Raw genomic sequence first — 27599 nt, 5'->3', positions numbered from 1 at the left:
CTTAGGTGTGCAAGGGCGGGGAGCTAAGCCGTCTGGGTCCCCGTGTGTTGCTAACTTACTATGTGGCCACGGGCTAGCACCTTTTCCTTGGTGGGGGGAAGGGGGTCTCAGTCCCAAGGGCACAGCGAGGATCATCCCTGGCCCTCCCTTCCACCCACACATGGCAGAAATATAAAGGGGGTGCCTGGGTGGCTCAGTCGGTGAAGCGTCTGACTTCAGCTCAGGTCACGATCTCGCGGTTCATGAGTTCAAGCCCCGCATCGGGCTCTGTGCTGTCAGCTCAGAGCCTGGAGCCTGTTTCAGATTCTGTGTCTCCCCCTCTCTCTCTGCCCCTCCCCCGATTTCACTCTGTCTCTCAAAAATGAATAAAAACTTCAAAAAAATTAAAAGAAAAAAAAGAAAAAGAAATATAAAGGAGAGGGGTGCCTGGGTGGCTCAGTCGGTGAAGTGTCCGACTTCAGCTAAGGTCATGATCTCACAGTTCGTGGGTTCGAGCCCCGCATTGGGCTCTCTGCTGTCAGCACAGAGCCCGCTTCGGATCTTCTGTCTCCCTCTATCTGCCTCCCCGACTCTCTCTCTCTCTCTCAAAAATAAACATTTAGAAAAATATATATAAAGGAGAAATGAAATGCCGGGGGGCTTTGAGCTCTAATAAAGGCAAAGTGGACACAGACTGGGATGCTGATGAACACTTCTGTATGCGTACAGAGTCTATTTTCCTCCCAGCTTTGGGGTGGGTTTTCCAGGGAGCTGGATCTGACCCCATCCCCCCATTATACACCCTTACCTTTGATCCCCAGTCCTGACTCCCCACTCCCTTTGCCTTGCAGGTTGCTGAAGGATGGCCTCAAGGACTCTCAGTTCAGCATCCGCTACCAATATCTGCTGGCAGCCTTGTTGTGCTGCTGTGGCAAGGGGCTGAGAGAGGAATTTAACCGCCAGTGCTGGCTTGTCAACACCCTGGCTAAGCTGGCCCAGCAGGTCCGAGAGGCTGCCCCATCTGCACGGCAGGTGAGTGGGGTGGGGCTGCCTCTACCCATTTCTGGTCCCCGGCTTTTGTCACTAGTCATTAACTCCTTAGAAATCCTGGCCAGCAGGATGGTACTTGACCATCTGTGATTTAGGGACTGGAAGGAGGTGCCTCTGCCTCTAACCTACAGGCCACAAAATTGACAGTCTGCAAACTGGATACAGCCCATGGATGTGTTTTGTTTGGCCTGCAAAGTATTCCATTTTTATTTAACGGCTTGCCTTAAAGGCTAAGCACATTTGTGTAAGTTGTTCACTGCACCAGAGCACCCAGCCAGAGAGGGCAAGCGTGGGCTGAAATCTAGTCTTACTTTGTTCACTGTGCTATGAGGTGTAGCTCAGGGCCACCGCTACCCAGAGCAGGGACCTTTATCTGTTTGTACAACCGGGCTGTGTTAGGCCAACAGTGTTCCTGGATGCTAACATTTAAAAATTGGGAGAATTTAGGGGCGCCTGGGTGGCTCAGTCGGTTAAGCGTCCGACTTCTGCCGAGGTCACGATCTCATGGTCCGTGAGTTCGAGCCCCGCGTTGGGCTCTGTGCTGACAGCTCAGAGCCTGGAGCCTGTTTTGGATTCTGTGTCTCCCTCTCTCTCTGGCCCTCCCCCATTGATGCTCTGTCTCTGTCTCAAAAATAAATAAACATTTAAAAAAAAATAAAAATAAAAATTGGGAGAATTTAAAGTCCAGATTGCCGGCTTTTCTTGGCAACAGCCTGAGCAGCACCACCCCCTTGAGATGCACCTGCTCTCTCAGTTATTGTAGCCTGCCTCACACTGTTGTGTCATCTGCCTCGCTTCTGTAGCTGTCTGGGCTTGCTGCCCACGCGCTGTCCCAGGCACGACACCCCAGGCTGGGGTGCTTTTCCTTCTTCACGGTCTCCTGGGGGGTGTCCGCACTTCTCAGATGGCAGTTTTCATACCAACCACTATACGGCGCCCACCTCTGGGAGGGGCCTGGTTCCTAGGGGAGCTTAGGGGCACCCCTCTGACCCCTACTCTTTCCCCCCCTCCCTCTCAGGGGATCCTCCGCACAGGCCTGGAGGAGGTGAGGCAGTTCTTTGCCCTCAACGGCTCCTGCCGCCTGCCACTCAGCCCTAGTCTGCTGGTTAAGGGCATCGTGCCCAGGGTGAGTGACTGGTGGGTTTGGGGCTCTTGGAGCAGGGAGGGCTCGTGGAGGCGAGGCCTTCCCACCCTGGTTATTGACAGATAGGAGGAAGAAAGGCATATCGGGGCCACTTCTCGGCCCTCGCACGTACAGACTTTTGTCTGACAGCCGCGCAGGCTGGAGGAATTGGGTCGGGGGCTGATGACGCTGCGTTTAAGTCCAGGCTGGTGATAATGACAGCAGCTGTCCTCTGTCACTGCCGAGTACCGCCTTGTGCCCACGCTGTTCTGAGTGCTTTACGCTGGTTATCCTATTTTACCCTCACACCCCTTACGACGTTGGTACTGTCGTGAGCCCCATTTTACAGAGGAGTAAGACTGAGGTATAGATGGGAGTCACATACTAGTAGGTTGTCTGCCGAAGGGATGGGAGCGTGGATGTCAGGGCCGAGGCCGTAACTAACCAAAGCAGGGCAGTGGACCCAGCGGCGGTGGGGGCGGGGGGTGGAAGGAAGGAGTGCGGGCTCCCGAGAAACCCGGCGCAAACAACGAGCAGGCCAACGGGCAGCAGCTTGACCCACGATGCTGAGGCTGAGGCCATTTTCCTTCGTGACCCCCCGTCACTACTCTGTCTCCCATGGCAGGACTGTTCCTACTTCAACTCCAACGCCGTCCCCCTCAAGCTCTCCTTCCAAAACGTGGATCCCCTGGGTGAGAACATCCGTGTCATCTTCAAGGTGAGGACACCTCTCAAGCCTGGGGGGATGAAGGTGGTAGAGGGAAGGGGAGAAAGGGGGTCGAAGGGTGTCAGGAGCCCCAGGGCAGTTCTCATCTCTTACCGGGTGCTACCATTTTCACATGTGGAAGACTATCAGGTGACAAAGGAGATAGACTAATTCTGCGTGGGCGCCGCGGGCCAGGAACAGAACGTTGGCAGGTGGAATGAGGCAACTGGCTGCTCCGTGTACCAAAAGAAGAGCTTTCTAGGGGGCAGGGCTGTCCCGACGGTGAATGGATGCAGTGGTGATCTGTTTGTACCCGAGGGCATTCAAGCAGAGGCTGAATCACTGCACCACAGCAAGGTTGAAAAGGAAATTAAGATAACAGGTGCAGGTTGGACTAGATGAACCCTCGGGTCCTTTCTACCGGATGCATCCATACAGCTGAGAAGTAAATGACAGTCGGAGAGCAGATAATCTAGAGGGGGAGGTGAAATGCACGTATGCGACTTTGTAACTTACTTATTGGCCGTGCGTAAGTTCCACACCCAAGGTATAAATGCTCCAATTTAAAAAAGGCTTGACGATCAGGAATTTGAATTCAGGTGGGGATGTGGGATTGAAGAAAGAGCCGAAACATCACGTGGGCAAATGTGATTACTGACCCATCTCTGGTCGGTTGAGCTGGTGTGAGGTGAGACGGGAGGTGGGAAGACCGGACGGTCCCCTGTCACTGTTTGGGCCAGTGTGGTTCTCTTGGGGGGTCTGGGAGCCGGGGGAGGCAGTGGAGATGAGCTCTGGTCATGTTCTTCCTCCAGTGCGGGGACGACCTTCGCCAGGACATGCTAACCCTGCAGATGATTCGCATCATGAGCAAGATCTGGGTCCAAGAGGGGCTGGATATGCGCATGGTCATTTTCCGCTGCTTCTCCACTGGCCGGGGGAGAGGTCAGTTTGGGAGTGGGTGGAGGGCACCCCTTTGCTTACTGGCCTTCTGCCCGTCCCCCAGCATGAATTGTGCACTTCTCCAGAAAAATAAAAAGGGCAAGATTATTTCAATAGAAGCTGTGGGGATGGCATTAAAAAAAGGAAGGCACGGCAGGGCGAGAAACTGGAATAAAATAAAACAGACTGGCAGACATAACAGCCAACCTAGCGTGTAGACTTTGGGTTCTGATTCAAACCAACCAACCATAGAGAGGTATTTTTTTGAGACGCTAGGGGGGAATTCAAATATAGACTGACTTAGGGTAAAGAATAATCGTTAATTTTTTGGATGTGCTAATGGCATGGTGGTTATGTCCTTGTTAGTTGTACTTGAAATATTTATGAGTGAAATGACAGGCCTGGGATTCGTAACAGGGCACCTGTCTGGCTCAGTGGGTAGAGCGTGCAACTTTTGATCTCAGGGTTGTGAGTTCAAGCCCCACATTGGGCGCAGGGCTTACTTTAAAGAAGGGAAAGAAAAAAAAACCTCCAAGAAGGAGGGAAAAAGCAGGGTTGGGTGGGTGAAATAGGTGAAACAAGATTAGCAAAATGTTGATAATTTTTGAAGCTGGGTGATGGTTATGTGTGAATTCATGATACCTTTCTCTATTCATACGTGTGTGTATGTAACATGTTCATACATACATATGAATAATTATTCTTGAACATGATTCGCATATTCCCATAGTAAAAGTTAGTTCATAGCCGCTGCTCTTTTTTTTGTTTCTAAGGGAGACCAAAGAGTCCCAGGGGCCCAGTGTGGACAATGAGGCTTGGGGAATGGTATTCCTCCTAGTGCTATCCTTTTCCCCTTATTATCAGACTTTGTCCAAATATCCTAGAGCCTAACTTACAGGGAAGCATCCAGCGAGGCTCCTGTGGTTCTCTCCCCACGGTCCCCTTCGCTCTGCCCTGGAGTGCCCTACCCGTGCTTTCTCTCCCAGGGATGGTGGAGATGATCCCCAATGCTGAGACGCTGCGCAAGATCCAGGTGGAGCACGGGGTGACCGGTTCCTTCAAGGACCGGCCCCTGGCAGACTGGCTGCAGAAACACAACCCCGGGGAGGACGAGTATGAGAAGGTAGGGTTGGGGGTAGGGGCGAGGCAGGGCGGGGTGCGCCCGCCTCGGGCACATTGCTGTGTTAATGCAAGACCTGCACACGCACAGAGGAGACGGCTCAGCTGTGACGGGAGGAAAGAATCTGTCCCCTGAGCCACTGGAATGCTTCTCCTTCTGTCCTTCTATCTTCTCCTTCTGTGGCTATCCTCTGCTTGATGTCAGAGCTTATTTTTTTTTTAATAAAGTATAAACCGCTCATGTCACTTCCCTGTGTCTGAAAAGGTAAGTCCAGCTTCCGTAGCCCGCTATACAAAGCCTTTGGTGATCCCGCCCCGCCTGCCCCTACCGTATCATCCACCATACCTCCTCTCTTATGATAACTTATGTCCCAGCCATGTGTTCCCTTCCCTATTCCTCAAAACGCACCCTCTCTACGTTGCCACATTCCAGATCCTCTACCCTTGGAGAGGAGCAATATGGATTTTTTCCTCCCGCCCCTCCATCCCATATGCTATTTATTAGTAACGTACATTTTTCAGGTATTAAATGGCCACCATGCAGAGGCACCGTGCTTGGTGCTGGAATTATGATTTCTTCTGGCCGATGTAATAAAAAGTCAAAAAAAAAACACGATAGAAGTACGTACAGCAAGAATACACAGAGAAACCAACTCTGTGTCTTTGTGTTTAATATCAGTCTTTCAAAGGTAGCCTCTCAGCTCTTCTAGGCTTTCTGCTAGAATAGTGCCGGTGGTCTCTTCTGATGACTTCCAGTAGGAAAGAGCTGAGAGCTGTTTGTCTCCTGGCCACTCAGCAAAGAGAGTTTCCCACAGCCTTCAAGTGAAAGCCCCTTAAATCAGGAGAGTGCCCTTGACCTGGTGAGATTTCCTGCAGTTATACTCCGCATGACTCCGGTGGTGACATTCGAGTCACTTACCCACGGGCATATCACTATTTTGTGAGTCAAGATAGGATGCATTGGGGGTAGAAGGAATATCTGTGGTGGGAAAACAAGCTGATAGACGTGAAGGTCCAGACTGGGAGGTGATGGGTTGTGTTCCTTCTTGAGAGGTTTGTCTTCAGTCATCTATTTCCCTTTCCTAGGAATAGTCTTTTTCTTCCAGAAGGCGCATTCTGTGATTTTATAGATTTTCTGTTCTTAGATTCCTGTGGATTAGTCACCTGGTTCAGTTAGACAAGTGGCAGGAGTTTCTGGTGGCTAGTTTTTTTTTTTTTATTAATAATATTTTTCTAAGTTTTTATGTATTTGACAGAGAGAGGGAGGAAGGGAAGGCCAGAAGGGAGGGGCAGAGAGAGGGAGAGAGAGAATCCCAAGCAGGCTCTGCACTGTCAGAACCCCAATGTGGGGTTCGAACTCTCCGACCGTGAAATCATGACCTGAACTGAAACCAAGAGTCGGACGCTTAACCAACTGAGCCACCCAGGCACCCCGCTGTGTGGCTGGTTTTGAAACAGGCCTTGTGGATGGCCAAGAAGCTGCAGGGAGAGAAGCCCCCCAAAACCCTGGGGAGAGAAAAGAGTGAGCATTGAGTGAACAGTGATAGCAAGTGGGGCTGTTGGGGCTCAGTGGGGGGGGGGGGGTTGGGGGGGGGGTTGTGGGAACTGGGAGGGCCTGGGACTCAAGGCCCTGAAGGATGAGTGGAAGTTTGCAGGAAGAGGCTGGTGGGGGGGCGGGGGGGGCGGCACACATTCCCTATTTGGAAAGCTTTCTCTCATTCTCAAGTCTGTACATTCCTCACTGGCTATGCCAGTTTTTACCCTCTGCTGATGGGTCTTTCTTGATTTCTTAAGAATTCTATGAACCACACAAAGAGGATTCATAGGGTGAAAGGTATCCAGGTGCTCATTCCGTTATTTTTACCTCTTGGAAAGACAAATAAGGGGACGGAGGCTGACCTGATCACATAAGGTGGACCGAACCCCTTAGCCCCTCTCCCCCTGCTTTAAACTTAAAAATATCCTCACGCAGTTTACCGACTAGAGATGTCCGATTTTCAAGTGGAAAAACACCCCTAGGAGTGTTGAGCTGGCTCAGCTCTTCTTTGGTGTGAAATGACTTCAGTTAGATTAGTGCTGAGCTGCTGCCAGTAACTGTGGGTAAGGGAGGTGTCTGTGAGGCAGGGGGAAGCCTGGAAGAATTCTGAGCAGGGTCAGGAATGGACCCTTGAGTTGACTGCCTCAGCGCTCTGCTTGAGTCGAGATGGTCACAGCCATTTGGGAACGTCGTAAGCATTAGTCTTCCTATCTAACAAGGCCTCTTCCGTCTGGGCTGGTCAAGTCTGGGCTCCAGATGAGCTCATGGGCTTTCCAACCAGTGTCCCTAGGAGAAACAAAGGTGCAGAAGAAGGTGAATTGCAGATCAAGTGGCGGAGATATACTTACAAGCCCTCTGTCTCCTTATGCCCCGTAAGACAGGAGAGAACTTTCTATGTGCCTGAGTGTGTATGTCCATACACGATGAAGGCTGAACGGGCAGGTGTGAGGTGCCGTGGGGGCTCACGAGGGCCGAATTCAGTCTGGCTGTGGCCCCTGGAGTCCCTCGGATCCGGCTTTATGTCCTGCCCTCCCATCTGCCTGCCTTCCTCCCAGGCTGTGGAGAACTTCATCTACTCCTGTGCTGGCTGCTGCGTGGCCACGTACGTCTTGGGCATCTGTGACCGGCACAATGACAATATCATGCTGAAGACCACGGGCCACATGTTCCACATAGATTTTGGCCGCTTCCTGGGCCATGCACAGATGTTTGGCAACATCAAGCGGTAAGTGGTCTCCTGAAGCCAGGCTGTGTGCGTAGGGCAGGGAGGTCAGTAGAGATGGTTCAGCACTGAACACAAGCCTGTAACGGAAGGGGCTGTACTTCAGTCCCTGAGCTGAGCAGCTCCGGAGAAGGGAAGCCTGCTACAGAGGTCAAGTCCTAGCGAGGCCTTGCAGAGGAAGGTGGGGACCAGCTCTTCTCCCTCCGTGCTGAGGAGCGAGCAGAGGGAAACGGGCCCAAACCACAGCAAAAGGGAACACGATTAGACATCCAGGAAAAAATACTGGTAGCTCATGGACAGGGAATCAATGAAGGATGTCTCTGGGGATCTTTTTTTAAAAACTTCTTTTTCTTTTTTTTAACGTTTATTTATTTTTGAGAGAGAGACAGAGCACAAGCAGGGGAGGGGCAGAGAGAGAGGGAGGCACAGAATCTGAAGCGGGCGCCAGGCTCCGAGCTGTCAGCACAGAGCCCGATGCGGGGCTCGAACTCCTGAACCGTGAGGTCATGACCCGAGGCGAAGTCGGATGCTCAACCGACTGAACCACCCAGGTGCCCCTCTGGGGATCTTTTAAGATTAAGGTAGGAAGAGAAAAAGGATAAAGTTAGAGCCCTGTCTCCCCAGGTTCCCACAAGTGTTGAGGGGAACCATTCTCTGATGTAACCCCACAAGGTGGGCTTCCTCCTCCATGTTGACCTTCTACCTGTATGTTCCCCTTGGCCCAGGGACCGTGCCCCCTTTGTCTTCACCTCGGATATGGCGTATGTCATCAACGGGGGTGACAAGCCTTCCAGCCGCTTCCATGATTTTGTTGACCTTTGCTGCCAAGCCTACAACCTCATTCGCAAGCACACCCACCTCTTCCTCAACCTTCTGGGCCTGGTGAGGAGTTCCATCTCTCTCTGAACCCCCTCCCTCTTATCATCTGGCACCTTCTTCAAGACTCCCCTGTCTGGCTTCAGAGGATTTCTGGAGATCTGTTTCTCTGAGGTCTAGATAAAGGCAGGACCCAGACTACTGGTGACCGTGGTGTCTGGGCAATGTCTGGCTTCCTGCCCCAGCCCCTTCATTCCTGTGGCCTTCTAGCCACTGCCCACGGCATCTGTCTACCGCCTTCTAAGAGGGTTAGGGAGCCTCGCTATAGAAAATAGCAGGGGAAGAAGCACCAAGAATTCCTGGCTGTTCCAGGTGCCCTCTCTCCAACTTTGCTTTTCTCCTAGATGTTGTCCTGTGGGATCCCCGAGCTCTCAGACCTGGAGGACCTCAAATATGTGTATGATGCTCTGAGGCCTCAGGACACAGAGGCCAATGCTACTACCTACTTCACTAGGTAATACCCTGTGCACAGGACAGCGCTGCCCACCCTGAGTTAATTCATGTCCGGGCTGCCTGGAGGAGGATGGGGAGGAGTAGGGCTGGAGAGACAGGAAAGGCTTAGCTCAGATGGCAGAGCTTAGAGTCGACAACACGTGTCGTCTTGACTTTGCCTCTGCCTTTAGGGAGGTTACTTGACTTCTCTGACTCAGTTGTTGGTGCCGAGCTTTGTGTGTACAGAGCCATTGCAATCTCTTACTTGCGTTCTTGCTAGGTGCTGGTCAAAGACTTTGTTGATGGGATGATCGTGGGTTTTCTTTAGGGTTCGGCTCTCTGGATCAGAGCCTTTCCGTTTATCAAAACGTGGAGTTCCATGGTTCCATGTTCCCACATTTGACAATGTGTTCTAACATAGAACCTCTCCTTTTGATCAGAAGTCTCTAGATTGAACGGTGCTTGGTGAGGCTTCACTGTACTGGATGTCTACTATATATAGACCTTTACATGCTGACCCTGTGGTGGAATCCCTCATTCCTTCCTACCTTGGTTTAACCATCCAAAGATGCTCAGGAGGGCAGCGAGGGGAGATAAGCCCCCAGGATTCACATGAAGAAATTGCATGTAGATGATCACGTGCCCGTCGAGCACTCTACGAGGATATTCCCCAGGGAAAATGATTCTGTCTGAACTGCGTGGGGGTCTCAGGTGTCAGACGATATTCGCTGAGATAGCTCTGTCCAGCCAGTGGGGACTTGGGTCCATGGTTACATCTTTTCATTCCCATCGTCCTGACCAACAGGTTGATTGAGTCCAGCCTGGGCAGTGTAGCCACAAAGCTCAATTTCTTCATCCATAATCTGGCTCAGATGAAATTCACAGGCTCAGACGACCGGCTGACCCTTTCCTTTGCCCCCCGAACACACACGCTCAAGAGCTCTGGCCGCATCAGTGATGTTTTCCTCTGCCGCCACGAGAAGATTTTCCACCCCAACAAGGGCTATGTAAGTGTCTTCTCCAATATGACCCTGCCTTGCTCCCCACCGCCCCCGGCATATTGGGATTCTGTCTCTCCACATCCACACGCGGGCACTGGAGTTGCGAGCATCCCGTGCCAGGAGCCACGCAGTCACAGACCACTTCCCTCTCCCGTGCCCAAGTGGGCTGCTGGAATCAGGGAGCTGAATTGAGTGGTTATTCCCTCTGGGTCAAAGATCCTATGAAACATGTGTAGGAAATCTTTGCTTTTCAGATTCCTGCACATGTAATGTCTATCCTCTTCTTCTTTGGAGGCACTTTTGCTCTTTTCCTTCTGGAAAGTGTATTCCCCCAACACACACACGCATGCCCTCTTCTGTTCCCTTACCTACTCCCTTCACTGGGGGCACAGGGGTTGGCAGGTACTGTCTAAGACTTGGACCTTTGCAGGTTTATGTGGTGAAGGTGATGCGAGAGAATGCTCACGAGGCCACTTACATCCAACGGACGTTTGAAGAGTTCCAGGAATTACACAATAAGCTGCGGCTGCTCTTTCCTTCTTCCCTCTTGCCCAGGTAGCTGTCCCCTCTCTTCTCTGCACAGGGAGATTCTGGGGAGGGAGACCGGAGCTGCAGAGGGCTGGGGGGGGGGGGAGGGGGGAGGGTTGGGGGGTACTGCAGGATCCTGAAAGTACCCTTTCCGAGATCTGTTTGGTTTTCTTGGCCTGGTGATCAGTGTGATGGCAAGTGCCCCCCCCCGCTGCTGGCCTGTATCTCCTGACTTTCTCAGCCCAGTCTTGAAAATAAGCTTGAGCCCACCCGCCAGAAGGAGAGAAAACTGGGTCTGAGAGGACTGACCGAATCTTTGTTTCAAAGTTTCTTCTCTTTTTTTTTTAATGTTAATTTATTTTTGAGAGAGAGAGAGAGACAGAGCGTGAGTGGGGGAGGAACAGAGAGAGAGGGAGACCCTGAAGCCAAAGCAGGCTCCAGGCTCTGAACTGTCAGCACAGAGCCCGACGCGGGGCTCAAACTCACCAGCCGTGAGATCATGACCTGAGCCGAAGTCAGACGCTTGATCGACTGGGTCACCCAGGCGCCCCTCAAAGTTTCTGGTCTTTTAAAGAGTAAAAAAAAGATAAATAAGCAAAATTTGGTATATACATACAATAGAATGTTATGAAATCTCGAAAAGAAGGAAATTCTGGCACATGCTACAACATGGATGAGCCTCGAAGGACCTTACGCTAAGTGAAATAAGCCAGTCACAAAAAAGACAAATCTTGTGTCATATTCCACTTATATGAGGTCCTACAATGACCAGATTCCTAGAGACCAAAAGTAGCATGGTGGCTACTGGGGCTTGGAGGGAGGAAGCGGAATGGGGAGTTGTTTAATGGGTACAGGGTTTCAGTCATGTGAGATGAGAGTTCTGGAGAGGGGCGCGGTGATGGCTGCACAGCTCCGTGAATGTGCTTCATGCCACTGAACCGTACAGTTAAAAATGGTTAAGATGGGGCGCCTGGGTGGCTCAGTCGGTTAAGCGGCCGACTTCGGCTCAGGTCTCACAGCCCGTGAGTTCGAGCTTCGCGTCGAGCTCTGTGCTGACAGCTCAGAGCCTGGAGCCTGTTTCGAATTCTGTGTCTTCCTCCCTCTGACCCTCCCCCGCTCATGCTCTCTCTCTGTCTCAAAAATAAATAAACGTTAAAAAAAAAATTTTTTTTTAAAGTGGTTAAGATGGTAAATTTTACGTTCTGTGTATGTCACCACAATTTTTTAAAATGATTTTTCAAATGAATTTTGGCCCTGATGGGGAAAACTGCGAGCTCCTCCAGAGCCCCCGAGGCACTTCCGGGGAGCCACAGGACGCTGCCCATCAGCGTGGTTTTCTTGCCTGGCATCCCTGGAACTGCGGTGCGAGGTGCTGCGGGAAGGAGTGTGTCGCTGGAGCAGACCCCGGGAGCTGCGGGAGGAATGGGGCCGGCTAGTGAGACGTGTGGGTCAGGTCGCTGAAAACGCCAATGAAAGGTGGCTAAAGCCTGTCGCCTCTTCCTTCTCTTTTCCCTTCTTGCCCCTCCGGGCGTTCCCACGGCCCACCTGCCTCGCCAGCTTCCCTAGTCGCTTTGTGATTGGCCGCTCGAGGGGAGAGGCGGTGGCCGAGCGGCGGAGGGAGGAGTTAAACCGCTACATCTGGCACTTGACCCACGCAGCCCCCGAGGTGGCCGAGGTGAGTGGGCTCTCTCTTGCGGGCTGTTCACGGGGAAGGTCTGGTTTGGTGGGGGGTGGGGGGGAGGGGAGGGGTATGTAGTGGAAGCAGGGAGGATGCCCGCCCCCTGGCGGTCAAGGACGGGATTTGCGAGGAGGGCGGTGGCCGGCACAGCAAGGGAGGGAGGGGCGTGGCTTCAGCGCCTGGGGTCGTGCTGGTAAACGCTTTGAACGTGTGCTGTCTGGGGCAGGTATCAGAGGCGGTCTTGGAGTGCTAGGAGTATTCAGAACCTCGGGAAGGAAAGGAGATTTTTGAGCAGGTTGAGTGTGTATTTACCTAGGTTTTTTTTTAAACAAATGACATTGTAATTTGGTATTATAATGGGCATAAAAAACGAATGTAGGCATCAGGAGCCCCATCCCCCGACCCATCATCTAACCCCATTTCCGTGTTTCCTTCCTATTTGTCTATAGGCAAATGTGACTCTTACTGCTTTAGCTCCAATATCACTAGATAATATTTTTCTCACTTGGTGTTTATAATAAGCAGCACTTTGAATATCTGTACGAAATTATACTTTGACTTGCAATGCCAAAATCTCCTTAACCATTTGCTTCTTGAGAGAGAGATTATGCACCCCCCTCTTTTTTCACTATTAACGTGAGAGTAGATATTTTCACATATTTTAGTTTTTGTTTTCCCTAACAGACTTAGGAACCATTCTTGAGAGTAGGATTCATGGGCTCTGTCCAGAGTTGGCTCAAATATTTCTCTGCTTGAAAGGTGTATGTGTGTCCATAGGCGAGGGGGCGGCACAAAAGAACAGACTGCTTTTGACCTGGTGTGACTTAGGTTTTTTTTTTTTTTTTCCTTTTTGAAGAACTTTTGTTATGAGAACTTTCAAACATCTAGAGAAGCAGAGAAACAGTATAATGAGTGCCTGTATCTTCATCCTTCAAACAGTTAATGTTTTGCCATATTGGCTTCATCTCTTTTTGTATGAAGTATTTTAAACTAAATCCCAGACATCATGACATTCTATCCCTAAATACTATGTATTTTTATATAGCTATAGAAATCATACCATCTAATATATAGTCCATATTGAAAATCTCCCTGTCATCCCCCAAATTCATTTTACTGAATTGGTTGGTTTGAGCCATGGCTGGTTGGCCATGAGATCATGGCTGGTTGGTTTGAGCCATGATCCAAATAAGAAGTGCAAAAGATATTTGGTTCCATTTTATCAAGTTTTTTAAAACCTGGAATAGTCCCTTGCCTTTTTTTATGGGTCCGTTGCCTTCTTGAAGAGTGACTCTGTGTCTGATATCATTTCAGTGTGATTTGGTATACACCTTTTTCCACCCCCTGCCCCGAGATGACAAGGCTACGGGCACCAGCCCAGCTCCTAAGTCCTCAGGTACGCTGCCTTCTCTCTGATGCTCCTGCCAACCTCTCTGAACCATTCCCAAAGGTCATCTCTCCTGCCCCCCTCCCTCCCCAGTTCTCTTCCCTTGACCTGCCTCTGTCTCTCCGCCTACCGGCTGGAGAATCTGGTTTCCCGCTCAGGCTGTGGGGCCCCCGGCTCCTCGTGCAGGTTTCCCAGCGACTGGATATCCGCCTGCTCATTACACCACACAAACCGGATAGAACATCTCAACCCGATTCTGAATCATGTTCACGGACATCACTTGACAGTTCCCCCATCTGATATCAAGAACCTGACAGGGAGATCCTGGGGGATGGGTGGGGGGGAAGGGGTAGAGGACAACGGAAACAACTGCCTGGCACCAGCTGGGGACGAGACTTCCTTTGTGACCTTTCTTGGTTTCTTTGTCCCTCCAGACGGCTCATGGGCCCGGCCCGTTGGGAAGGTGGGAGGGGAGGTGAAGTTGTCCATCTCCTACAAAAACAATAAACTCTTCATCATGGTGATGCATATTCGGGGTTTGGTAAGTACACACACACAGCCTTCACGTGGTTCTGTATCTTTCTTCCGGTAGTTTTCTGACTGGTCAGAAGTTTTCTCCCTTCCTCTCATGAGAGTAACCACAGAAGTTACTGAGTACCCCCAGTGGCCCTGCAACCAGGCCAGGCCTGAGATATGACTAAGCAGGCAAGCACCGCCAGACACAGGTTCTTCCTACCTGCGGTCTTTGGCGAGTTGTCTAAGTGTCCCGACCCTCATTGAAATGAAGATGTTAGTATCTACCTCGTAGAGTTATGGAGGGTTTCAATGAAACAGCACATACAGAGCACTTAACAGAATGCCTGGTATTACTGTTGTGGCAATTATGATGATTATTATGAGGAAGAGGCCCAAAGGGCTTATTACCTGGTTGTAGAGATAAGGCACCCACATGATGTCCTTCGAGCATAATCAAGGCAGTATATAATCACAAAATTGTTGGTAGGAAGGGGAAGGGAACTTGCATTCGATACCTGCCATGTGCTGGACTTTTGTGGGTTGGGGCACTGGTGTGTGGCAGGGGCGTGAACTTTGGAATCAGAGCAACCTGGGTTTCACTCGGACAACTTCATTCATTCATTCATCATTCATTCATTCATTCATTCATCATTCATTCATTCATTCAATAAATGTTCATCAGGTGCCTCCTCTGTGCCGGGCACGGATTTATTAGCTCTAGATCTAAGGGTAAACAAAACACAATCCCTGCCTTCAAGGAGCTTACGTTCTAGTAGGAAGAGACAGACAGACAAACAGACGAGTGAAATATATGGCAGGTCAGATAGTGGTAAGTGCTCTGGAGAGGAATAAAGCAGAGAACAAATACTGGGGTGGAGTGAAGTAGTGACAGTTTTATAAAGAGTGGTCAGGGAAGCCTTCATTGATGACGAGGTGTTCAGGCAAAGACGGAACAAGGTGAGGACCGTTCCAGGTAGAGGGAGCAGTTAAATCCCAAAGCCCTGAGTCAGGAACCTGCCTGGGGTGTGCTGGGAACTGCAAGGGATCACTGTGGCTGAAGGCTGCAGAGCAAAGGGGAGCATGAATAGTAGATGTTGGGGTTGGAAAGGGCACAGCACTCCAGAACCTGAGTCCCCCAGTCAGGACTGTGGCTTTTACCCAGCATGAAATGGGAACCATTGGAGGGTTTTGAGCAGAGGCATGACAAGATCTAATTAAAAAGGATCAGGCTGGATGAATCACTAATTGGCTGGCCTTCAGCAAGCAACTTAATATCTCTCTGACTCATTTTGCACCTCTTGGGGGTTACTTGGATCAAGTGACAAAATAGACAAAGACATTGGGCAAGGCAGGAAGATATCTGGGGACACGATGGCTCAGTCGAAACAGACCAAGTTATGGCACGCGCCGAGCATTTGTATGAAAAGTATAGACTGGGTGTAATGGACAATCGGATTGATGTTTTGGTAGGACACGTAACATTGTCATGGTAGATATTTCTATCAGAAGGGAGTGAGCTGGAAAGCAGACAAATTATGGTGCCTTGTAAGAAGCCAGGTGTGAGGGAGAAGAGTCTGGATCAGGCTGTGATCGCAGGAATGGTGATAGGGACACAGACGTATGAATCTTCTTTTTGTAACATTTGTAAAATTTGCACTCCCTTTGTAGCAACTGCTGCAGGATGGAAATGACCCAGACCCCTACGTGAAGATTTACCTCCTTCCTGACCCTCAGAAAACCACGAAGAAGAAAACCAAAGTGGCCCGGAAAACCTGCAACCCCACCTACAATGAGATGGTGTGTGGAGGAGGGGCTGGGGTGGGTTGGCAAACTGTACCTGTTTGTGTAAATAAAGTTGTATTGGAATGTGGCCCCACCTATCACGGAAGTGTGGTCCGTGGCTGGTTTCTTGCTGCAACGGCAGGATTGCGTGCTTGTGACATAGACCAGACTGTTTGTACTCCTGTCTGGCTCCTCACATAAACAAGTTTGCTGACCCTTCGGTCAGGGAGTCCACAGCTGGGGATATGGCCTTGGCCCTGTCCCGTGGGGAGGAGGAGCCTGCTGGTCCTTTGCTGATAATGAGCCGTGGCCCCAATAAAAAGCCCTCACCTGTGGGGTGCCTGGGTGACTCCCTTGGTTGAGTATCCAGCTCTAGGTTTTGGCTCAGATCATGATCCCAGGATTGTAGGATAGAGCACTGCATTGGGCTCTTCACTGAGCATGGGGCCTGCTTGAGGTATTCTCTCTCTTTCCCTCTCTCTCCCTCTCTCCCTCCCCCTCCTTCCCTCTCCTTCCCCCTCCCCCTCCCTCCCTCCCTCTCCTGCCCTCTCCCTCCCCCTCCCTCTACCCCTCTCTCCTGCTCATGCTCTCTCTGTCTAAAATGAAGAAACGGGGGAAAAAAGGAAACTTGTTTTTAAAGTTTATTTTGAGAGAGACAAAGCGCCAGTGGGGGAGCGGCAGAGAGAGAGAGGGGACAGAGGATCTGAAGCGGGCTCTGTGCTGCCAGCAGCGAGCCCCATGCAGGCTCGAACTCACAAACCATGAGATCATGACCTGAGCTGAAGTCAGACGCTCAACCAACTGAGCCACGCAAGTGCCCCAAGGAAACAAGGAAACTTAAAAAAAAAAAAAAAAAAAAAAAGCCCTCACCTTCCTCAACTCTAAGCAAAGAACAAAGTTCTTTATTTACTTATTTATTCATTTGCTTTTAGATATTTAAGTAATCTCTACACCCAACGTGGGGCTTGAACTTACAACCCCGAGACCAAGAGTCGCTTGCTCCTCCGACTGAGCCAGCCAGGTTGCCCCAAAGAGCAGAGTTCTGTAAAGCTCTTCCTGGGTTCCAAGTACCTTCTCTAATCCCGTGGACTCGGGCTGGGGAGAGAAGTCGTCTTAGCCCCCGCCAGATCGAACCTCCACAGACTTCAGCATCTCCCTCTCCTGTGTCCCCCCATCTTCCCCATCTCTGTTCGCAGCTGGTGTATGACGGGATCCCCAAGGGAGACCTACAGCAGCGGGAGCTGCAGCTGAGTGTGCTGAGCGAGCAAGGATTCTGGGAGAACGTTCTCCTCGGGGAGGTGCACATCCGCCTTCGAGAGCTGGACCTGGCCCAGGAGAAGACTGGCTGGTTCGCACTGGGATCTCGAAGTCATGAGACCTTGTGAGCCCAGCAGAGCCCGCCCCATCCCCCCCACCCACCCCTCCGCCCAGGACCCCAGGCGGCTGGGGGTGCCGGGGGAGACGACTCTCCCCTGCTCCCATGTGCCCTTCCCTTGTGAAGGGGCAGAGCCCTTGGCGGGCCTCCCCTCTGTCCGGGTGGCTCGGGCCCCTGTGACGGGAGGCGGGCAGAGTAAGATGCTGTCTGCTGTCCCCTCCTCTGCCCGGCGGCATTTGGGTTGGCTGTGCTGAGCGGCTGTGAGGCTGCCGCGAAGTTTTAAGGTTACCTTGTGTCAAGGGAGCAACGCCTGGTTGGGGGTGAGTGGGGCGGGCTGAATGAAGTAGCGTTTTGAGGGAGGGTGGGTGGATATCTTTATTTTTATTTTTAAAAAATGAAATAGTAATGTTGTCCTGACTGGACAGGAAGCCTCGTGAGAAGGGACTTGCATATGCCTCGGAAGGCAAAAGAGGAAGACGTCGGACTTTTTGTACGATTAAGGTTCTTACTGGACTTTCCCCTAGGGTTTTGTTTGTTCGCTTGTTTGTTTCTCATCAGTGTTTTTCTATCCATAGGAATTATTTGGGGAGGGGCCCAGTGGGTCCTGGGTGAGAGCCCTCCCTCTCTAAGGGCAGGCCGGGGAGGGGCGGGGAGGGTCTGGTGTGCTGGACTGAGGCCTGCTGTGGGCCTTTCTGATTGTGCCTCCAAAGGAGAGTGGTGTGATACCTACGGGTGTAAGGGAGGGCCTTCCGAACGGGGCCCTGCCGAGGACCTGTGTTCAGGGACCTGACCTCTTTCAGGGGGAGTTTTTCCTTCCGTCTTCCCCGACTTTGCCAGGACGTGCCCCGAATACGGTCTTCTACCCCTCCATTCTCACGACCCCTCTGGGGACCATCTGGTCCCTGAGGGTATGCTGGGGGTGCTTCTCCACACGTCTCTCTCCCTTCCTTTTTCCCTGGTGGGATAAAGTGCTGCGTCAGCCCTCAGATTTGGTCCCCCCACCCCACCCCGCCCAAGGGCACCCTGGCCCTGGGAAGGAGACGCTAGGCCGCAGATGCCAGTGTGGCCCCATCACCCGCCACACCCCCCCCCCTTTTTTGTGTGCTGCTTTTCCCAAACTCCACATCTGTCACATTTTTTTGTTTTTAAATAAGAATTTCCCTCATTTTTTGGGGCCATAAACTTATTTAGTCTGGAGCCAAAGGGATGCCCTAAGCGGAGGAAAAGGGGCGTGGGGTGGGGGACTCCAGTGATGTTCTTTGGTGGCGAAAAGGCTGGATCGGAGGGGGGGTGATTGATCCCCGGGAGCTGAGCTAGGAGCGAGAGACTGGGTCTCTTGTCTCTTACACTTTTTATTCCCTACCTGGTGGATTTCGGATTCACTCTTGTGCTTTACTCCAAAGGGTTGTATCCTTTGGGGGAAAAAAAAAAAAAGGAGAGACTTTGAATTTGATATATTTAAACCGGAATTGGCTGGATGTACCCCAGGGTTGGGGCATGGAGGGAATCGAGGAGACTCTGAACTATCCCTCCCCAGCTTCCTTCTCAGCTCCAAGGATCAGAAATTCCCCCGTTTGCTGACTCATTCCATAACCAGAGAAAGAAGCTCCGTTCACTGAAGCCACAGGGTAGCAAGGAAATGTAAACTTTTCTTTTAGGTTAAAAATGTCAAGGATAAGGTGGCCACTGTGGGGGAGGGGCTGGGGGAAGTGGGGAACAGGGGCAGAACTCCTCCAGGTGAATGGACCATAGATGCGTTACTGGCTTTTGGCCTGTAGCTCATTTTATTTTGACCCTCTCTGCCCCTGATTGAAAGAGGTCTGTGTACTGTATCCACTTCCCTTGTATCTGCTACTTTCTCTGGAACCGTATTTTCTAATAAATGACATTTGAGAAAAACAAAACCATCCTTTTCAAAATTGGTCGATGCTCACATGAAGACACCTGGTGTACAAGATGAAAATAATAACAGTAGTAGTCTTACGATTGGAAGATACGCATTGGTGCACTGCCCTGGGCATTCGACACTTGTCCGTGAAATCTTAGCCTCAGAACAGCTTGATCAGGTGAGTAGTAGAATCCCCATTTTATAGGTGAAGAAATGGAAGCTCAGAGAGATTAAGTAATCTGTCTTAAACTCACAGCCAATCAGCCTTGGATCTCGAATTGGAATCTAGGATTGGCTCCAAACCTTGTGCAAACTCCTAGGTAATGTTTAACACAGCCCTTTAAGCTGGCGTAACATTTGTTCGTTTTCAGCGTGTTTTACTATAAACGATGTCCTTTGTCGTCACGGTACTGTCAAAAGTAGATCTGGTTCGTTCGTTAATTCTATCAACAAACATGTACCGTGCTTTCCAGTGCTACAAAGTGACATGCCTCCATCCACAAAGAATATAGCTCCTGGGGTTGTGCGTTGGGCCCTGTGCCACGTACCGGGCTGAGGGTAACAAAGACAAATTCAAACAATCTCTGCATTTAAGAAGTTGACCACCTAGGGGCACCTGGGTGGCTCAGTCGGTGGAGCGTCTGACTCTTGATTTGAGCTCAGGTCATGATCTCGAGATTCATGGGATCGAGCCCCACATCAGGCTCCCAGCTGACAGCACGGAGCCTGCTTGGGCTTCTCTGTCTCCCTCTCTCTCTGCCTCCCCCACTCCAATACATAAATAAACTTTACAAAGTTTACTGCCGGCACACCTGGGTGGCTCAGTCTGTTAAGCATCCGACTTTGGCTCAGGTCATGATCTCGCAGTTTGTTGAGTTCGACCCCCATGTCGGGCTCTGTGCTAACAGCTCAGAGCCTAGAGCCTGCCTCGGATTGTGTATCTCCTCTCTCTGCCCCTCCCATGCTCATGCTCTGTCTCTCTCTCTCTCTCTCTCAATAATAAACATTAACAAAATGTTTTAAAAAGTTTACTGCCTAATGATATTTAACCAGCCCCATTTTCTGAAAGAGGAAACTGAGCCTCTGAGATGCCTTACAACTGTTAAGTCATTAGAGCAGAGCCATAGCTCAGAACCCACCAAATGCAAGAAGGAGGTGGTGTGAACCTTGTACCAGCATTTCACCCAGAAGTTTTCAGAACTCTCCAGTGGGGCGTCATATTTCACACCAGGAAATTTTGTGAGGCTTCCCAGGGACTTTCAGTAGTAAACAGGGGGAAGTGTTACCCATCTGCGGTGTTTCTAAGTGGTTTTGAGATGTCACTGCCGTTCTGGATAAATCCCAGGGGACCTTTTAAAAGTTAAACTTGAATCTGGCAAGAGTCTTAGTTGAGGAAATTTCTTGGCCAAATGGGGCAGAAATCTGACCCACCCTGAGGGCGTGGGGGTGAGAGCTGGGAGTACAGTAAGAGGGCTTGCTCAGGGAGAAGAAAAACAAGCCCAGGAGGCTGGGTTCTCTGAGTTCAGAGAGAGGTGGCAGAAATGAAGTAACCTGACTGGCTGGGATGTGGGGGCAAAGATTAGATTGGACTTGAAAGGTCAAAAACGAGGCAGCATTTTTTTTTTTTTTTAACATTTATTCATTTTTGAAAGGCAGAGACAGAGCACGACTGGGGGAGGGGCAGAGAGAGAGGGACACACAGAAACAGAAGCAGGCTTCAGGCTCCGAGGCATCAATCAGCACAGAGCCTGATGCGGGGCTCAAACTCACAGACCGCGAGATCGTGACCTGAGCCAAAGTCGGCCACTTAACTGACCAAGCCGCCCAGGCGCCCCTAAAAAGGAGGCAGCATTTTTAAGTCGGGAGGGAATTTTGGTGGCTGGGACGTCTGTGCAACAAACAGACTGAGGTGTCTGTTCAACAAACCACGCTCGTGGCCTTCTCTGGGTCAGGCAGGGCAACCAGGCAGTGTGGCTACTAAAATGACAAAGATGTAGATCCAGTTAGGGAGGCAGACCCGGGAACAAAAAGCGACAGTGCAGCGGCTCAGGGCCAGACGAGGGCAGGAAAAGGAGGGAGCAGGCAGGCAGAGAGGGCCTCACAGGGAGAAACTGAGCGATCAGAACTCCGGATTTTATTCTTGGTGTGATGGGGCTGCCATCACACTAAGCTTTTGAGGAAGGGACTGCCCCGTGCTCCAATTTACATTTTAAAAAGGTCATTCTGGCTGCTGTTTGAAGCAGGACTGGATGACTAGATGCAGCAGAGAAGGTCCCTGCAGAGAAGGTCTCTGCGGGAGTCTAGGAGGGAGGCGATAGTGTGGGGATGGTGAGAAGAGTCAATTTCGGATAGAGAGTTGGTGAATTTCAAAGTAGTGCTGACAGGATTTGCTGATGGATTAGATGTGGAGTTGAGAGGAAGTGAGGGTGACTCCTGAATTTAGGGCCTTGGCAGCTGGGTGAGGAGGACTGGGGGCAATACAGATCATGGGGAAGATGGGCCTGGGGGAGCTAAATTAAGAGTTTTATTTTGGGGGGGGCGCCTGGGTGGCTCAGTCAGGTAAGTGTCTGACTCTTGGTTTCGGCTCAGGGCATAATCTCATGGTTCCTGAGATCAAGGCCCGAGACATGCTCTGCACTGTGAGTGCAGAGCCTGCTTGGGACTCTCTCTCCCTCTCTCTCTGCCCTTCCCCACCCCCTCAAAATAAATGAACATTTAAAAAAAAAAAGACTTTTGTTCTGGGTGCGTGGCTGGTTCAGTCGGTAGAGCATGTGACTGTTGATCTCAGGGTCATGAGTTCGAGCCCCATGTTGGGCATGGAGTCTACTTAATAAATAAACTTATTTTTTAAAAAAAGTTTTGTTTTGATCATGATAAAGTTGAGATGTGTGGACATCCACGTGGTGAGGCAGGAGAGTGGAATCTGAAGCTCATGGGTGAGGTCAGTCTAGAGTTAGGTAAGGATGTCATCAGCATAGGTTGAGATCACCTAGATTAGAGAGGCTAGAAAAAAAAGATATGGGTGGACTGAGCTCTGATACAGGCCAACATTCAGAGGAGCCACTGGAACTGTAGGGAAACCAGGGGAGTGGCGTCATGGGGGCACAAAGAAAAGTTCCGTCGGTACCCCAGGGCTGCTGTAACAATGCGCCACCAACTGGTGGCTCAAACAATGAATGAATTTGCTCACAGGTCTAGAGGCTAGAAGGCCAAGATCCAGGGGTTGGCAGAGTTGGTGCCTTCTGCGGGTTGAGAGGGAGAATTTATTCCGTGCCTCTTCTAGCTTCTCATGGATTGCTGGAAGTCGTTCACATTCCTTGACTTGTTGGGGCATCACCCCAATCTCTGCCTTCGTGTTCACATGTGGTTCACAAGTACATGTGTTTCATGCATGTGTGTCTGTGTCCAAAATTAGCCTTTGTATAAGGACACAATCAGATTAGACCCACCCAATGACCTCATCTTAACTTTCGAAGGCCCTATTTCCAAACAAGGTCTCATTCACAAGTACTGCGGGATGAGGACCTTCAATATCTTTTAGGGGGACACAGTTCAACCCACAGTAGTCAGAGGCTTGGACTTGGCAAATGTTCCTGGCAACCTTGATAAAGGCTGTTTGGTGGGGACAAAGGCCACATTGGAGGAGGTGGAAGAGAGAAGAGGTCATGACAAAGTAGAGACCATGACCGTAGGTGACGCTCAAGAAACTTTGCTGTAATGCTGCAGAAACTTGGAGGGCACGAATCTGAGAGAGTTTTATTTTTAAGATGGGTGATACTAACTGCATGTGAGTGTTCTAGAAGCTTGAGAGAGACAATTATAGGTTACAAGAAAGAGGGGCTAAGGAAGGCTGGAATTCCTTCCGTAGACACAAAGGGACAGGATCCAGGAGGCTTCTTTTCTTTTTCTTTCTTTTTGAGATAGAGGGAATCTTTTTTTTTTTAATTATTTTTTAGAGTTTACTTATTTTTGATGGAGAGAGAGAGAGAGAGCAGGGGAGGGCAGAGAGAGAGGGAGACACAGAATCCGAAGCAGGCTCGAGGCTCGGAGCTGTCAGCACAGAGCCCGACACGGGGCTCGAACTCCTGGAGTGTGAGATCATGACCTGAGCCGAAGTCGGACACTTAACCCACTGAGCCACCCAGGTGCCCCCAGGAGGCTTCTTTTCTTGTTACGGGATTGAAGGCAGAGTATGTGGGTCCAAATGCTGGAAGATGGGTGGATTTAGTGTTGGAAAGATGAGGTTGTTTATGTCCAATTGTGTCTGGTTTCTCAATGAAGTATGAGGTGTGACTGTAAGCTGAGGATGTGTATTTAAGGGAATGCTGGAAATTGGAAGAAATTGTGAAACAGTCTCAGAGTGTGGGAGACACAAAGCGGGAACTATGAACTGTCGTAGGAATGCCCGGCACTGATGAAATTTGTGGTCACAAATACGAAGCAAGTCAGTCGGCACTGCTGAGTGCTTTTCCTCGGCCATGATTAGCTGAGTGCGTAGACTAAGAACAAGTGGGTAGTTGAGTTCAACTAGGGTTGGGATTTGGCCAGCGAAGAGCCAGAGAATGAAGCGTCTTTGCAGTGGGTTAGTTTTTGATACTGGATCGTGGAATTCACGCTGGGTAAGGAGGGAAGTGAAGGAGGGCGAGAAATCACAACAGAAGTGGAAACGGCAGTGGTGTGGAGGTTTCCAGGGGGTGATAAGTCGCTGAATAGGGATACGGGGCGGTGAGTTGGAAAGATGGCAGGTGGTGACCACGTGAAGTGTGGGACACTTAGAAGTGAGATTTTGGAGGTGGTGCTGGCAGACAAATGAAGTCAAAAGCTGTATACCCTCTGCCTCAGGCCCGCAAAATCTTTTAAAATAAACATGATCAACTGAGGTTTAAACCTTACCTTCTGCCAAGGTGCCAGTCAGCTTGCCAGTCCAAGGACTTCTTGTCCTCACCAGCACGCCTACAGCTATGGCAACACTTTGTTATCTCGGTGTCCAGAGCTACCCTCCCTCCACCCTCTGGTTGATAGCAGGCTCGAGGAAGCTGGTTTACACTTTATTTTCCTGTTGGGGGACTGACAGGGCTAAGTCACAAATTCTTACAGGTTTTGATACTTTATGACTGTGTTTTTTTTCCCCTTTAGAACAACTTCCAAGGTAAGGAGAATCAAATTATATATTCAAGGACGAGATGGGGAAGGGGAGGCTCATTCAAGAAAGCTTTAAGGGGCGCCTGGGTGGCTCAGTCGGTCAAGCCTCAGACTTTGGCTCAGGTCATGATCTCATGGTTTGTGGGTTCGAGTCCCGCATCTCACTCTGCGCTGATAGTGCAGAATCTGCTGGGATTCTCTCTCTCCCTCTCTCTCTGCCCCTCCCCCACTTGTGCTTTCTGTCTCTCTCTCTCAAAAATAAATAAATAAACTTAGAAATACTAAGTGAAAAAGGAGTGCCTGGGTGGCTCGGTGAGTGAAACCTCCGACTTCGGCTCAAGGCATGATCTCACCACTTGCGAGTTCGAGCCCCGCGTTGGGCTCTGTGCTGACAGCTCAGAGCCTGGAGCCTGCTTGGGATTCTGTGTCTCCCTCTCTCTCTCTGCCCCTCCCCCACTTCCACTCTGTCTCTCTTGTTCTCAAAAAATAAACACTAAAAAAATAGAAAAAAGTAAAAGCTTTAAGAAAACTTTTGGGGGGACATGTGGTGTTAGCCACAAAGTCGACAGTGGAAAACAAAAGTCTTAGCCATAAGGAAGATGCTGTTATTTTAAAAGTTTTTAAAGTTCTGGGGCGCCTGGGTGGCTCGGTCGGTCAAGCATCCGACTTCGGCTCAGGTCATGATCTCACGGTCCGTGAGTTCGAGCCCCGCGTCGGGCTCTGTGCTGACAGCTCAGAGTCTGGAGCCTGTTTCAGATTCTGTGTCTCCCTCTCTCTCTGCTCCTCCCCTGTTCATGCTCTGTCTCTCTCTGTCTCAAAAATAAATAAATGTTAAAAAAAAATTAAAAAAAAAGTTTTTAAAGTTCATTTATTTATTTTGAGAAAAAGAGAGAGAGAGAGGGAAAACACCAGCGGGGAAAGACAGAGAAGGAGAGAGGGTGAGAGAGAATCCCAAGCAGGCTCTACGCTGTCAGCACAGACCCCGATGTGGGGCTTGAACCTCCAAACTGTGAGATCATGACCCAAGCCAAAGTCAAGAGTCAGACTTTCTTTTTTTATTAATTAATTAAAAAAATTTACATCCAAGGTCATTAGCATATGGTGCAACAATGATTTCAGCAGTAGATTCCAGTGATTCATCCCCTACGTATAACACCCAGTGCTCATCCCAACAAGTGTCCTCCTTCATGCCCCTTGCCCGTTTAGCCCCTCCCCTCACCCACAACCCCTCCAGCCACCCTCAGTTTGTTCTCCATATTCAAGAATCTCTTATGTTTTGTCCCCTCCCTGTTTTTGTATTATTTTCGCTTCCCTTCCCTTAGGGTCATCTGTTTTGTGTCTTAAATTCCTCATATGAGTGAAGTCACATGATACTGGTCTTTCTCTGACTCAAGAGTCGGATGTTTAACTGACTGAGCCACCCAGGCACCCCTGATGCTGTGGTTTTAGAGTATTAATACTTTTCCATTCATGCAGCAAACATTATTGGTCACCTATGATGTGCCAGCCAACATCTAGGTCAGTCATTCCCTAACTTTTTGGGCTCAGGATCCCTTTTACGCTCTTAAAAATTATTGAAGACCCCAAGGAACTTTTGTTTATGTGTGTTATATAGTTATCAATAGTTACCGTTCAAGGAGTCAGAACTGAGGGATTTTTAAATATTCATTAAAAATAATAAACCCACTACATGTCAACGTAACACTTTTAATGAAAAATTATTTTTCAGCGTTTATTTATTTATTTTTTATTTTTGGGACAGGGAGAGACAGAGCATGAACGGGGGAGGCGCAGAGAGAGAGGGAGACACAGAATCGGAAGCAGGCTCCAGGCTCTGAGCCATCAGCCCAGAGCCCGACGCGGGGCTCGAACTCACGGACCGCGAGATCGTGACCTGGCTGAAGTCGGATGCTTAACCGACTGCGCCACCCAGGCGCCCCGAAAAATTATTTTTCAAAACAAAATGTAGCAAGAAGAGGGACATTGTTTTACTTTTTTTCCCCAAATGTTGTTAATATCTGGCTTGATAGAAGATAACTCGAATCTCCTATCTGTTGTTGCATTCCACGGGTTGCCAGATCACTTATCATGTATTTTCTAGAAGATACATGTCCAACATACATTCATGAAAAAAATGAGAGTTAAAAAGGAAAATAAAAGCTGCATATTATTATGAACATTATTTTGGCCTTGAGGGCCCCCTGAAAGGGTCTGAAAATGGGATCCCCGTGGGTGCCCAGATCATATTTTGGGAACCACTGGGCTAGGTATTGGGAAATCGCCCTCAAGGAGCTGAAGCCAGCAGGAAAGAACATTTATAGGTGTATGTAGTGTAGCATGTGAAGTGTTCTAGTAGCGTATAATAATATTGTTCTGACCGGGAAGGTCAACAAAGATTTCAAGAAGGGGTTGATGTTTGAGTTGGACCTTGAAGCATGAGTACTTATATAAGCGGGAGGAAGAGGGCTTTCTTGGCTGAGAAACAGCACGCATAGAGAGGCAGGACACAAGTCCAAAGTTCTGGAGTATTAACACGCATGAACGGAAGTTACTGAAGAGAAGGCTGGCAAAGCATAGTGGGAGGACAGGCTGTACAGAGCCTTGATTGCGTAGGCCATGGGAAACCATTGTTAGCTGCTAAATCACAAGCATTAGCTGATGGTTATGCCCCTACTCTCTCTAGGCCAGGCACTGTATTAGGAATTTCATTCTCTCACCAACCTGTTGAAAGAGGAATTGTTAGTCTCACTTGACAACCAAGAAACTGAGGCTTCAAGTATTTAATTTTCATGTTTAGATCTCTTTTCTATTAACCTCCTATTATTAATACATTTTTTTCTGAAGTTCTTAGGATTGAAAATGAGATGTTTCCAGAGCTATGGATAAGATAATAAGGGGGTAAACCATAGAAACTGAGGACCTTTTAGATTCCTAGAAGGAAGTGGCCGTTCTTTGAACAGTCCCATTGAAGCAGGAAGAGCAGCTGGCTTCCTCCTGGTTCCTGAAAGATCTTTCCGCAGTCCCTAAGTGCTTAAAATTACCACACTCCGTCTGTAATAGATTTTTTTTTTAATTTCAGAGGTGTCAATGAAAAACTTTTAGCAGAAAAAAGAAATAAACTAAGGAGAATTAAATATAGCAATTATAATAGACAAAGTTTTTTCAAAGGATAACGGTCCGTGTGTCCTTTACATGCTGTATCCTGCGGTTCTGGGCTGCTCAGGACATAAATAGGACTTGAATGTGTTGCCTCCTGGGAAGCACATAAGAGAGTCAACACCTCCGAGGACTACGTTTCTTTCCTCCTCTGCAACTTCAG

At 49.7% G+C, this 27599-nt stretch overlaps 1 protein-coding gene, 1 long non-coding RNA gene and 1 other non-coding gene across 9 annotated transcripts in view; 2 read left to right on the top strand and 1 right to left on the bottom strand.

Moving 5' to 3' along the window:
* PIK3C2B (phosphatidylinositol-4-phosphate 3-kinase catalytic subunit type 2 beta) overlaps window positions 1-19154 on the top strand; it is a 66151-nt gene extending 46997 nt beyond the window's left edge. For 6 of the 7 annotated variants that reach the window (XM_045048462.1, XM_045048460.1, XM_045048461.1 and 3 more), the window contains 15 exons: window positions 831-1011; window positions 2048-2155; window positions 2778-2870; window positions 3671-3800; window positions 4784-4920; window positions 7509-7678; window positions 8401-8557; window positions 8896-9005; window positions 9789-9990; window positions 10415-10539; window positions 12070-12187; window positions 13505-13586; window positions 14012-14118; window positions 15762-15890; window positions 17072-19154. In XM_045048462.1, coding sequence (XP_044904397.1) covers window positions 831-1011; window positions 2048-2155; window positions 2778-2870; window positions 3671-3800; window positions 4784-4920; window positions 7509-7678; window positions 8401-8557; window positions 8896-9005; window positions 9789-9990; window positions 10415-10539; window positions 12070-12187; window positions 13505-13586; window positions 14012-14118; window positions 15762-15890; window positions 17072-17260 — 2038 coding nt within the window. In that variant the 3' untranslated portion in view covers window positions 17261-19154. Of the gene's footprint in view, window positions 1-830; window positions 1012-2047; window positions 2156-2777; window positions 2871-3670; window positions 3801-4783; window positions 4921-7508; window positions 7679-8400; window positions 8558-8895; window positions 9006-9788; window positions 9991-10414; window positions 10540-12069; window positions 12188-13504; window positions 13587-14011; window positions 14119-15761; window positions 15891-17071 lie in introns of those variants that run through there. The other variant, XM_045048463.1, reaches the window with a different exon arrangement.
* Window positions 5543-7554, bottom strand: LOC123382704. The gene is made up of 2 exons (XR_006591463.1): window positions 6894-7554; window positions 5543-6065 (listed from the first exon to the last, which is right to left on the bottom strand). It is a non-coding gene; the product is annotated as an uncharacterized LOC123382704 (long non-coding RNA).
* A 2728-nt stretch (window positions 19155-21882) lies between the features above and the next one.
* Window positions 21883-21955, top strand: TRNAN-GUU. The gene has a single exon. It is a non-coding gene; the product is annotated as a tRNA-Asn (tRNA).
* Window positions 21956-27599: the final 5644 nt, after the last annotated feature.

This window comes from Felis catus, chromosome F1, assembly GCF_018350175.1.
Source record: "Felis catus isolate Fca126 chromosome F1, F.catus_Fca126_mat1.0, whole genome shotgun sequence".
Lineage (NCBI taxonomy): Eukaryota > Metazoa > Chordata > Mammalia > Carnivora > Felidae > Felis > Felis catus.
The sequence above is the reverse complement of the archived record's forward strand: the minus strand, read 5'-3'. Positions and strand labels throughout refer to the sequence as shown.